General features: G+C 43.6%; 1 protein-coding gene across 1 annotated transcript in view; it reads left to right on the top strand.

Annotated features, from left to right (window-relative positions):
• Window positions 1-13,938, top strand: part of zgc:171482 (zinc finger protein) — a 47,269-nt gene that overhangs the window by 15,391 nt on the left and 17,940 nt on the right. The window contains exons 3-6 of the mRNA XM_019260848.2: window positions 1,345-1,437; window positions 7,080-7,257; window positions 9,687-9,752; window positions 10,114-10,371. Of these exons, the coding sequence (XP_019116393.1) occupies window positions 1,345-1,437; window positions 7,080-7,257; window positions 9,687-9,752; window positions 10,114-10,371 (595 nt within the window). The remainder of the gene's footprint in view (window positions 1-1,344; window positions 1,438-7,079; window positions 7,258-9,686; window positions 9,753-10,113; window positions 10,372-13,938) is intronic.

Raw genomic sequence — 13,938 nt, forward strand, 5'->3', positions numbered from 1 at the left:
GGATCCAATCTAAGCACTGGAGCAGCAAGTACAGTGTCTTGTCAGAGTCTCCTATTCACTCTCGTTTTGTCTTGTTGAGCAGCAATGATGGAGACTCAAACTTACAAGTACATTTTCATCTACAAAATGAAAAGTCATATGGATTAAAAAGTAAAGTGATTCCTTTCTCCACAGAGAATACTGGAAAGAGACACCTGAACACATTTCACAAATAGTCTCACTCTAATTCAATCACCTCCATCTCTCATCACCCAACATTTTCCTACCATGATGCTTTTCACAATCACAAGTTTGACTCGCAACCCCCGAATTCTCTATTGTCGTACAATTGCATGTATTTGACTGCATATATGGCAGTAAAGATTCAGACCGTCAACACTTTCCTCTGGGAAATTGCAGCAGCAGTTAAATTTATAGACAATAATAGATATTGTGTAGTAGGAAGGAGTGAAGGTCAGAGAATGGCAATAAATTGCCTTGTGTTGAACACATAGTCTGTCTAAACACATACACATGCACTAATCTTTACTCTCCGGCATGTCCACTGACTTTTATTGTGCTCCATTAAAGTGACTGTTAGCAGCTTCCAAGGACAGCCCACTGTCATATAAACAATATTGTATATGTCTGCTTATTATAGCTTAGTCAGAGGGAGTGACAACAATACAACAACAACAAATGAGAAAACAGCACAAAAACATTACATTATGTTACATGAGCCTTTGTTTTTCCAAAAGCATTACATATTATGCAGATGAATCCCAATCTATTATCTGATTTTTTTGATAATATATTAATATCTAATTTTATTAATGGCAGCACGATAGTGTGGTGGTTAGCACTAGGCCCTTTCTGTAGCTGGAGCTGGTACCTTTCTGTGTTGAGTTTGCATATTTTCCCAGAGTCTATGGGAGTGTGGGTTATCACCTGACACCTTAATCCCACAAAAAAACTAAGGAACCAGGATATCATCATTACAGTCTTACTTGAGCCAAACCAAATGATTCCCTCATTATTGCTTTAGTGCTTTACGATACCAGTGTGTACAAATTAAGTTAAGCCTTTAACCCTGCACCACTTCCCCAGCCTAACATCTTACTCTGGGCTTCCAGAAAGCTTGCCCAGACCATTAGTCACCTAGCCGAGGGCAAAATGTCTTCTAGCATCATCAGCTGAAACAGAGATAAGAGCTTGGAGCAAGTTGCCATGTAGAGTGACAGTCATTGATTTTTTTTCCTCCACTTGGCTCACTTGATAAAATAAAACTCACTTGCTGACACTCTTACTTTCTCTTTCTCTCTCTGTCTCTCTCTCTGTCTGTCTCTCTCTCTGTCTCTCTCTCAGAGTAAGAAACATGCCAACAAGGTACGTCTGTTCTACATGCTTCACCCTGAAGATGGAGGACCTCCTTCCAAGAGACTGAGGCCAGATAACCCAGTATGCTCTCACTGTGTGCGCATGTGCGTGCGTGTGTGTATATGTGTGTGTGTGTGTGTGTGTGTGTGTGTGTGTGTGTGTGTGTGTGTTAGTGTGTGTGTGTGTGTGAATCTTGAAATGTGTAAATTTGCAGAGAGTTGTTTTTATGCCAGTTGATGACTGAAAAACCTGAGTTGGCTTGCCTCAGTCTAATCTTTTATTAGGCCTGTCCACTCACGGCTTGGCCATTGCACTGCTCATGGGAATATATGTTTTGATCTGTTGTGTGCAGCTGTTGGGCTATAATTGTGGCTTAGCTGTGGTGTTTCTGGTAAGATAGACACCACCAAGCAGCTCTATATCTGACTATTGCAGGCCATGGTTAGAGAGTTTAGGACATTATAAATGTGTGTGTCTCTCTGTATGTGTATGCCATAGTTGGCCCATTGTGTCTGTATATCTACATGTTTTGCATTTGTAGCAAATGCTGCAGTTGCATTTGCATCCAGAGCGAATTGTTGGGCTTCGAACATGAACCACAGCTATTTTGCTGCTGATTAAATTTTCTCTTTGTGTTTGTGGGTCATGTGTGTGTGTGTTGTTGTGTTCTCTGTCTTTGTGCACGTGCGTCTATGAAAAGAAATGCAAATGTAACTATTGTGAAGGGTGAGTAGTACATCGTATGCCCCATTCATCCAGCAAAATCTATAGGTTCCACATGGGACAATACAAACACGCACAGAGAATACATACAGAGCACACTCAAGGACACAGCTGGTGGAAAAATAAAGCCTATCAAACTAACTGACAAATCTAGCTGTGCCAGAGAGAGCGAGAGAGAGAGAGGACAGAGAAGGAGGAGAAGAGGTGGAGAGGCTCCAAAAACAGTGTAGTGTCACAGCCAAGACCCTGATACGTAGTGCAGAGCCAATTAGCTCTGTACGGCAATAACCCTCTGTCCTCCACTGACAAAAAATTCTCAATGAAAATAAAGGAAGTGAACTTTTTCACAAGTCCCCGGTGTATTTGGTTCCAGGTTACACTTGATGAATGAGCAATGCAAAGTTTAAAACCCTGAAAAAAAATGAAAAAATAAATGTCTGGGGCAGAGAGCAAACATCTTCAACAGACTATAGATCAATCATAGCTCATGTTTGGACAGCCCTGAAAATTATTTATAGTGATGCACTTCTTTGTACACATCAAATATGACAGAAATAGTTGCGTAGATGACCAAAGAAGAACAGCTTGAGAATGAGACTGGGCATTCGTGGGTTAAGTTGGTGTGAATGTTGAATTGTTGAATGTTTCTTTATGCAAAGCTGTAGGGTACAATGTTAAAAGGTGATAAATGTGCATCACACTGCAGACACTCAGGAAATACTGTAGGTATGTCATGGTCGAATGGGTTTGCAAACACGCTCACACATACTGCAGAAATATACACACCTGCGTCTCCATCTGTCTCGCTAAGTGAATAAGACGTGACTCAGCCCCTACTGGCTTTCGCGTCATGTGGGACACTGAATACACACAAGGAGGCCGTGCACACGCACTCACCTCATCTGTCGTACTGTGAACGCCACAGCTCGCACTTAGTTCATAACCTTTTACACAGAGATGTGACATTGATTATCTGACAATGCTGAAAAAACGTACTGAAGATAGGAGAATTTCTCCAGAGATGAAATTCTCACCATTCAATTTGAGATAAACTTTGTTTCTTTCATATCTTTGATTTTCTTTTTGTCTCTCAGGGGAAGTTTTGCTCGTCTTTTCTCTGCATTTCATCGTAGTGTTTTTTTGCCCGTCTGTGCTCGTACTGATTGACATGGTTTAGTCCAATGGGAACAGCAGAGAAGGTTTTTCACAAAGTGAATCACATGCCAGTGTCTGCTCATTGTAAAATGCCATGCCTTGAGGTTTGTCTATTTGTGTGTAGGTGAAAGTGTTTGTCACAGAACAAACATAGTGAAAGTAGGTCGAAAAGGTGCTCCCAGATGAAAGGGAGGGGGGGCTTTATCCTTTATTCTCCACCCTGCTCTTTCTCTCCGTCTGAGCAGTTTTCTGCACAAAGGGTTAGAGATAACAAAACGGTTTTTTTCCCACTTGCCTTTTATTCTCCTCTAATGTTATATTTGCACCGTTGCTCCTTTCAATTTACATTTTCAGCATTTCTTCAAACTCCAAATGAGAGTATCTGTTTCTGTGTGCTGCTTCATGTGTATATTTAGCAATGTTTCCCACAGCGCCTTGACACAGAGCAGTAGGAGAGGTAAGGAGGAGCGGAGAGAAAAGCAAAACAGAAGGAGAGAAAGATTAACACAGCTAATTAGGAGTCTATTGTTAGGTGCATGAGCAGAATGAAGCCACCAAAACACAAAATATTCCGCGATACAGACGTCATTGTCAGGCCCACATGCAGCACGTGCACACACAGAAACAGAAACACTCACTACAATTAGGTCGCATGTAAATCGATTCTGAACAGCTGTGTGAGGATCGACGGGGTAGAGACGGTGAGGGATAAAACACCAGACTGAAATGAGCGACAAATCTAGGAATCAAAAGCGAAGAAACAGAAAGGTTGCTGACTTTCAGCGGAGACAGACGATGGAGGAAGGCAGTGAGTTAGAAATGCTGTTTATTGTTTAAGGTGGTTCAGTAGAGTGGCAGCTGTAATGAGCTGACAGTTATTCATATGTCAGATACCCACACACAAATACACTCGAGACTGTATAAAAACTTTCCCTGCGCTGTCACTAAATCCCCAGTGAAACGTGTCAGTGAGGGACAGGATTTGCCTTCCTCTTTGAAGTATACGCTTCTTTGTGTTTCAGTCCCATTTCTGTCAACTGCTTCCTTTACTTTCCGGTGTGTTTTGACAGGTGAGACCACGACTAAGCTTGCCACAGAGAGTCATCCCAGCCCTCTTGTCCTTAGTCAAAAACCACACAGCCGTAGGAGATTGGCTCAATGCGGTTGATCTTCCTCATCTTGGTACAACAAGGTTTGGGTAGAACAAGATCTCAGCAGCGCTACCCATAGGGAGGAAAGACGCAGACAAAGTAGGCGAGGCGGGAAGCGGAGGGAAAGAACAATGAGGATGAGTAGTGGAGGAGACGAGAGGAGGAGCAGCAAGTACACATTAGGGAGGACCAGAATGAGAAGAGGTGGTAATGAGGGAGCAGGGGAAATGTAGGTAAGAGGGATGGACGGAGGAGTGGAAGGGAGACTTGTCCGTGTTCCAATGTGTCTCCTGTGACACAATCATGAATAATGATCATGTGATAAATATAAATAAGCCGTGGCTGCTTTACACAAAACACACACACAAATATGGACACTTCCATTTCTCATCCTTTGGCAACACGAGACTTCATGCACTAATGAAGTTCAAGAAGGAGAAGGAGGTAAGTTACTGTTGGAGATGGAGATGGAGGGGGGGGTATGGACAGTTCAGAGAAAGCCGTTAACATGATCACAGCAGGGACAGACACGGGGGAGGAGTGGAGGCGAGGCGATAGAGGAGGAGGAGGAGAACGGGTGGCGTGGGCCTGCCAATACAGATAAATATTTCATCCTACAACACACACGCAGTCACTGAGACTGGTGCCCAGAGGGGGGAGGGAGGAAGAGTAAAAGGCTGAGAGTGAAGGCAAGGGAAAAATACAAAAAGCAAGAGAGGGAGAGGGGGAGAGAGAGAGAGAGAAAGAGAGAGAGAGAGAGAGAGAGAGAGAGAGAGAGAGAGAGAGAGAGAGATGGGACAGCTGAGAGACAAAGCTAAGCCTGGAAGGTAAAGGTGTCCTTAACTCTCACATCCACTGTCTGTGATGCTAACCAGGGTTGACACAAGACACACACACACACACACACACACACACACACACATATCCACAGAGAAACACAGCACACGCCCACACTCTCAGATATGGTGTCGCAGACACTTTTCTATTATTGTCCTCCCTCTCGCAGAGATGGAGGTTTCTATCCTCCAGCTCGACTTGACACCTGGACTACAGAGAGCTCTGGTGTGAAGAGAAAAGAAAGAAAGAAAGAAAGAAAGAAAGAAAGAAAGAAAGAGAGGAGATGTGCGACACAAGTAGAAAGAGAGTTCAGAAGAGGGAGGGGAAGAGAGAATAAAAGTGTGGATGAACAGACAGTGCGAAGGTGGAGGTTCACTGTGAGCAGTGAGTGGAAGAAAGAAACTAGGGACAAAGTTGTGAAAGTGTAGAATTTACAGCTGCACTGAAAGCATAAAATATTACTGCTCTTAGACGACACTGAAACATATTTGATCTATTTAAATACCCATATGATTGAATAAGATCTCACTACAAAACTATAGACAGTAATACACTGCTATAACAGTCTTCTCTCTTCTGGCAAGCCTGTCCACAAACCTGGATACAGGAATTTGATCGCATTCAGTTTCAAGAGCATTAGTGAGGTCAGGGGCTGATGTTTCATGATACTGTAAGGCTTGGCTCACAGTCCAACTTCACCCCAAACGTGTTGGAGGGTGCTGAGGTCAGGTTTTTGTGCGGCCTTACCAAACTCATAAAAAGCATGTGTTTCTAACTTGCTCCGTTTGCACTGTTGAAACTGTATAAAACATGGGCATAGAATACGTGATAGGTTTCTGATGAGTTGTTGTGAATCTCAGAGCGGCTACCGTCATCTTGGCAGTTCTGCCTCTGCCGGATACCCACTTATCCAAAAATGGGCAAAGACGTGGATCGTAGGTGGTGCCGATGCGGGCTGAATGAAACCTTGGGTGCCCAAACAAGCCACGCGTGACGGGGTTTATTTTTACTGTGAAGTTGGACATTTTAATATGGGGGCTTGTAGAGACTGGCTCATTCTGTAGCCGGCCTCAAGTGGCCACTCAATTAACTGCAGTTTTTGGCATGTTTCTGCTGGCTTTACTTCACAGCCATGGAGGTTGCTGCTTGGCTGTTGCCACAATGTTGAAAGCAGACAATATATTACTGCAGCAAAGACACTAAAGTATGTGGGGACACTTACAGTGGTTCAGTACCACAATCTCACCAACCATTACTACAATTCTGGATGTTTTCTAAAACTGGATTGAAGTCATTTTTCTGACATGCAGGCTACAGTGTTTTTTAGTTTTTCCTTTAGTTATTTGTCCCATACTCATGGGCACAAACAAACATAAACACGCTGTGAAGAAGGAGTAATATTGTTTGTATTCTGTGTGCGTGTGTGTGTGCATGTATGTGTGTGATTGTGTATCTTGTGTGTGTGTGTGTGTTTATACATTTGTGTCAATCAGGCGGTTGGTCTTTTTGTTTGTGTTCCCTCTCTCCCGTGGGGAGCAACTCTCCCTCATCATTAGTAATGAACCAGCAGTGGTGAAAGGGCCAAGCCACAGTCTCAGCCCAGAGACAGATGAATATTTGATCAGCCCTCTCTTTGCTTCTGTGTGTCTGTGAGTGTGTGTGTGTGAGAGAGATCATCATCTTATCTCCCTCTGCCTCTCTCCTCCTCTTTTCTCACCTTCACCTCTCTCTGCCTCTCTTTTCTTTTTCACATCCCTTACCCTCTCCTCCCCTGTGATCTATTTTTTTCTCTCACAACACCTCTCCTCTCCCATCGACTACTCTCTTTTACCATCTGTCCTTCCTCTCCCCCTGTAGGACTGTGCAGAGACAGAGGTGGACCGGAACAAGTGCTGTACCTTGTGTAACATGTTCTTCACCTCCGCCATTGTGGCCCAGTCGCACTACCAGGGCAAAACCCACGCTAAGAGAGTCCGTCTGGTGCTGGGGGAGCCGCCCAACTTACCCACAGCCATGACCAGCCCGACAAACACAGGTATCTCTCACCTTGAGTGCATGGCTCACTATCTGGCTTTGATTTTAGCAGATCAAACTCACACATCCAAACATACACTGCTGGAGCCATGTGTCTCACAATACTGCAATGTTTTGATGGCAGACAGCTAAAGAAGTCAAAGGAGTAACTGAGTGCTAACAAAGAGAATAAAGTATTCAACTGATTCTTTCAGATAGCTGGTCTGTCTTCAGTTTCAGACTTGAAAGTGAAAGCTTGACAAATCCATTATATCAGTTTTCTAACCATGAACTGGTACTCTGGTAATCAGCCCTTTCAGCCCCAGCTGATTGATACCTCTATTGGATTTCAATCTTAATGCTTGCGCAGAGAGCCTGTCCTCACTAAAGTCTAAGGTAATTAACTTGGTTGTAAATCCATACTCTCACCTCTGCTCCAACGCGCCCACATCATCCAGACATCCACTTTTTCGAAACATGTATTACTGAACTGAGACTTATTTTTAGTTCAAAGCATATATTTTTTATCTGAAGTGGATTTGGAAAGCTTTAGTCATGCTTCAATCAAAACGTCTAGTCTGGATGTCAGAGAGGAAAATTTGCAAATTGATTTTTGTTTGTGCCCATGATTGTTTAAGATGAGCATTTGTCAGTGCCGCTATGTGGTCTCCATGGGAGCTTTACATAATGTGATTCAAATTGAATTCAACGTGAAAATTCAAAAAGAGCCGTAAACACACAATCGCTGCAAAATGTCTTATAATCAAACCCCTGGTGTGACTTTTGCTAAACTTTTGGCCTACTTTGGAAAAGTGTCGCTTCTGTACAGCCCTTACTGTTGAATTTCCGCGGTTTTGTGACAGTGGGACCTGGAGGAAAGGAAACAAGTGAACAAGAGCGAGCGAGATCAAAGAGTGACCTGGGAGAGAAGAAGAAGATTTCAGGAGAGATTAAAGTCAAAAGTAGCCTTCATGATCACTCTGAGATGAGTGCTCCGCAGAAGATGCACATCCAAGCTGACAAGCTTGAGCGCACATGCACACACAATCATCAGAAGTACACATAGGCACAGTGACTGATGCCTGCATGTTCGTGTTAGACATTCACTGGCATCTGAAGACACATACATATACATACAGAAACACACTCACACGAACCGCAGAGTGAGGACAGAGAAACCAAAGGCCATGTGTGTTGGTAAAGCCCTTGAGAGGTGGAGAGCAGACCTGTGTTCCCTCCCCTTTCTCACATCACATCCCAACACACTCCAAACTACCACCACCACCACCACCACCACCACCGTCTCCTCCTCCTCCTGCATATACACCATCACACACACTCCCTGTTCCCCATTCCGTGAAAAACACTTACTTCTGCTCCAGTGTGCAGAGATCACAGTCATAAAAAAAGAAAAGGGTGGGAGAACAAGGGACTGAGAGAAAAAACACATCTGAGGATCTCTCCCTGTTGCTGCCCTCCTTCCACAGAGCCTTCAGAGCCCAGGAGTTTCACTCATGCACAGCCGCACGCAAAGAGACACACGCACCTACACACAAATGGTACACCAGAGATTACACGATGGCCTTATCTTTGAGATTAATGGCAGCAGAACAGGGTTGCGTTTTGTAAGTCATATGATAGTGTGGCGAAGGCGAACGCAGGCGAAGAGAATATGAGTGGGTGTGGTTGGTGAGATGAGCGGAGACACAGCCTTAGATACAGTAACTATGTGAACAGAGCCCGAAGACACATAAAGGTACGAGCAGCCAATCAGCTCACGGGGTCTAGTGTCGAGTCACAGGCGCACACACGAAAAAACACACATGAACTAAGACACTTCACTGCTATGGTCATCGGTCACTTCATGCACACTATCATTTGAGTTGTTGTGAAAGAAGTGAGATGACTCATTCTGGCTTAAAAGCATGCGTGAGTGGGCTTTTGTTCGTGATGAAATGTTTTAAACGTGCGGCATTGTGGCTGTGTAGTCGTAGTCGGTATAACTCTAGAGTCATTGACACATTGTAGATGGCGAACCGGCACATTTGGACATGCCATCTGGCATTAGAAGCTTTCTCGCGCAATTTGGCTGCGGATCTAACACCTCCTCCCTGTGTTCAAATAAACAGTTCGAGCAGAGATGATTTATCTGCACCTTGTACGCACACAGGCACGCAGCCTATTCTGGAGCTTCATTCATGCACACACATAAACGTGGATTATACATTCAACCTGCCACCCAAACACCCATATGCGCACACACACACACAGACACACATGTAGCCACACGCAGTCTTCGCAGCATGAGCCACAACCGCGTCCTGTGGACATGTCAGTGGCTGTTGGCTATTAATGGGCAATCACCATGGTAACCAATGTCATGTCACGAGTAGCAGGTCACCTGGAAGTCTGCCATTTCTTTTTTTTTTTTGTTTTTTTCATGTCCCTCAGAGGAGAGAAGAGGAGAAGAGGAGAAGAGGGATGAAGGGGGAGGAAAGATGAGAGGAGAAGATTTAGGTAAATATGATAAAGGTTCAGGAGCACAGTAGATGTGAGTAGAAAGCTAGTTTCTAACACCTGCTGACTGGTCCCTTGAGTGCTGAACGGCTTCTTCCTGACCCTCATCTATGCTCCACAGATGTGGCCGAAAGCAATCTAAATCTGGAGCTGTGTGTGTGTGTGTGTGTGTGTGTGTGTGTGTGTGACATCTGTGTCTGTGAGAAAGACAGTTTTATGTTAATGTAATTTTAGGAAAATATTTTCAGTTCAAGTCATTTTCACCTCAAAGCTCCATTTGCATTTGGAATTATGTTAATAAGCTTCCTGACTCTACTGTCTGTAATCCCACGCCTCTGCTCCTGTCCACTTCTTCCCCCAGATTCCTCCCCTTCCACCCCAGTTCCTGCAGACCCCGCTGCGTGCCCCCCTCCTCCCCCTGCCCTGCCCTGGCCTATGGCGGTGGTCGGCGGAAACGGCGGAAGAGAGGCAGGGAAGTACTGCTGCCTGTGCGGAGCCTGGTTCAACAACCCGCTGATGGCCCAGCAGCACTATGAAGGCAAGAAACACCGCAGGAACGCAGCCAGGGCACGCCTCCTGGAGCAGCTAGCGGGCAGTCTGGATGCCACGGAGAGCACAGGTCAGCTTCTTGGCGCCGAGCCCCACAGAAGTGACAAGTGAAGGGCAGCGGGGGTGTTACGACTTTGTACGAGGAAAGACGATAAGGGGGAGATCACATTCAAGACCTGTGGCAGTGAGGGTGGACTTCTGAAATGCTCATATGCCTTTCAATGCGGTGTGCATTTCACAGATATTATATTGAAGTAAGCTACACCAGTTAATCACGGATAAAATTAGCCCCATCAGCCTGTTACTGTTTAGATCGGCTTATTCACATTCGCCTTAGATGTTGACACAAATGTGGGCTCTACTGACTGTCTACCTGTTTCTTTGAAGCATACATGTTTCCATTTAATCTGAATCAACCCCCTGTACTGCTTAAATATACAGTAAACAACTCATGCTCCACAGATAGTAGGAATACCTTCTTTTAAGATCCAGAATTATAAAGTTTTATAGTTCTGCAGGAGAGCTACGATGACTTAAACTATCCTGAATTAAAGGGTCACTTCACCACTTTTATGTGCCAAAGCCCGTCCATAAGGTCAGCCTGTTAAACCAGTTGTTTAATGTCATTTGTTGCTTTAAAAGAAGTGTTGTCAAGTGTGAGAAAATACACACATATCAGCTGGTAGGCTACAGATTTTAAATTAGAAGTCCTATGTTACAAACTGGGGTGTTAAGCTATCCAGTTGCATTATTTTAACAGCAGCAGAGAGTGTTTTTGGAGCTTGACCCACAGCAGAGACACTAAGGACTAAATCTAGGTGTCTCTGCTGATTCAGCTCTGACCATTGCTTTTTCTAAATCAGTCCCCAAATTTATGGTGACGTAAACTAAATCACCACAGCACTCTTTCAAAAGTGTTTACTGGGTGAAAAAATTTAAGGGTAAGACTTCAAGACAGTAAAAGACTAAGCTCATTCATCATCCAAAGCAAATGTTTGTCTCTCAGTCTCTCACTAATTAACTGTGTATCTCAAGCCCAAGTGAAATCTTGACACATCGTATTCATCACCTGTTTGCCACAGTCTAACCTTTCCATGTCAGTTTGTCCGAGGTCACAGCCTCCTCGTGTTACAGCATAGCTTTAACACTTGTTAGTGCAAGCATTGCGATGTGTAAAACTGTCAAACAAAAGTAATAGGACCTCTGTTGGCATGCTGCATGTAGCATACTAAAGAGAAAATTACACAGTGCAGGAGCTCAGGCAGCTTAATAACAACACGTTGTATGATAACATTTCTGCTGAGGGTTGAAACTTAAGTCCCACTCAGACTAAGGGGTGAATCAAGAACTTAAGAAACATACTATGTATTATTAATTGGTAAAAGTGAGATAAAATTACTGCCTGGGTAATTACTACGCGTTTCTCGCCCCTTTTATTCCTCCCCTCTCCCACGCAAACACTTTCATGCACAAATGTAGCAGTAAGAGGACACTGATTCACATGCTTGCACACACATTTTTGCCAGAAGGGTATTCTAATAAAATTATTAATAGTATTTGGCACGCAAAGTGTTTTCTGGCTCCTATGAGTGATATAGTCCAACATCATCCCACCAGCATGGACACGAGTGTCACACAACACCTCTACCGTACAAATACACACACATGCGAATCCTCTAGAGCCGAAGCCGTGCCATTCACCTTGTGCTCCAGGTGCCATGACACAAACCATCATCTCAAGAAGCCAATCATATTAAAAGCATGAGTCATGTTGCAGCCTACACTGGCTCAGAGGCTTTAGGAGGTGTCATGTTAGATATTGTCCTGCATCCACACACTGTGACCTAGATCCCACAACATCAGCTTTTTTGGGGAGATTTGGACTATATATATATATATATATATATATATATTTGATTTTCCTTTTGTTCAAAGTAAATTACAGTGCAGTCACGCTCTACTGCAAAATCTATTACCCGCCTTTTCTTCAAGGGCAACTGGTATACGTTTTCTAAGTGAGCTCGTAGCTGACGTGATCTATTATATGTGCCATCAATCAAGTGTTTGTTCCAATGCCTTCAGAAACACTTTGTTCATGACAATACCACTCCATTGTCACAAGTGTGTTTGCTCCTCATTTAGACACATTTCTATTGGTGCAAGTTTCTCACATTTGATTGGTTTTTATCACCACTTCAGGTGTGAAGTCACAGGTGTACCAGGTGTAATCTCAGAGGGAGGATCGAACACGAGGCGGCAGCTGAGAGGAAGAGAGAAAAATAAGGAATTAAGTCTCAGCCAAGTGCAGATTAATCTCTGCCTTTTGTCCTTATTTCAGCTTTGTGGAACAGTTTCCTCTTTACATTCTTTTTATCTTTTCTAACCCCCCTTCCCACCGCTGTACTCTGTCTTGTATCCTTGTTTGTTGTTGCTCTGGTTGTTTTGTGTGTAAATGTGTGTGAGCGTACACCACCAGGGGCTCTGATTTCTCGTCATGTCTCATCTGTCATCCTTATTAGCTCCCCATGAGGCACAGGTGAATTATTTACACACCAATATTCCCTCTCTCTCTCCAAACTATGGCCACACAGTCTCCCTTTTGTGTATTGTCTGGTCCTCTTGATGATACTGACCTTTGCTTGTTCTTGCATATTTTCTCTTAGTTACTACCTCTTACTGCCCCCACTTTTACACTCTCAATACCAAAACATATCACAGAATCCTCCTGACATTTATATCACCACCGTTTCTTACTCTTGGATTATTCTAGTGTAATTGTGCAGACAGGGCACAGGGGAAAATGTCGTTATTTTCCAAAGCTAGGTGCCAGACAAAACCCTCAGAGATGGATTACAGAGGTGGACAAGGGAGTTGCAGTGGGGGTGGCTACTGACATGGGATGGAGCCTGCCTGACTCAGCTTTAGTCTTTACATAAATCACAACAGGGTTAGAAACCCCTCAAGACAGAGCCGCCGCGCTGTCTCTTCTCCCTGGAAACTCTTTAGGGAATTAGAGCCAATGAGATAAGTGTCTAGGACTGGAGTTTGTGTGTATGTATGTGTGTGTCTGTCTGTGTGAAGACCCAAGAGAGGGTGAAGTACCAAAGCAGAGAAAATTGTGTGTAATTGATGACTGTGCCTGTGTTGGTAGACAGAGCTGACCTCCTCTCGCATGAGACAGCACACTGTGACACAGTCACACAAGCAAGCTTATATTATATACTGTGTATGCACTCATAAACAAGATATACTCTAGGCACTGTTGATCCACATATGTAGTACCAACATAAGAACTAAATACTGAAAAGTGTCAAGAAAATGTCTTTCTCATTCTTAGGCTAGTATTTAGTCTTTGATCAGATATTTCCTGATTTAAAAACATCAGTTATGAATATTTGCTCCAGGAATTGAGAATATTGTCGTCGTCAGGCTGGTCAGAAATAAGTAGAAATCATTGTTAATGTTGCATTGTGTCTGCTACATGTTTTAATAAGAAACGGTTTGCGAACAATTTGACTTTTCTTACATCTATTTTTGTGTTTACACCTTGTTTATGTGGCCACCGAGTTTTATTGAAAGGTTTTTTATGAGTTCTGAAAGGTATTATTTTGCCACTGATATCAAATGTTCAAACAAT

The sequence above is a fragment of the Larimichthys crocea genome, chromosome III, assembly GCF_000972845.2.
Source record: "Larimichthys crocea isolate SSNF chromosome III, L_crocea_2.0, whole genome shotgun sequence".
Taxonomy (NCBI): domain Eukaryota; kingdom Metazoa; phylum Chordata; class Actinopteri; family Sciaenidae; genus Larimichthys; species Larimichthys crocea.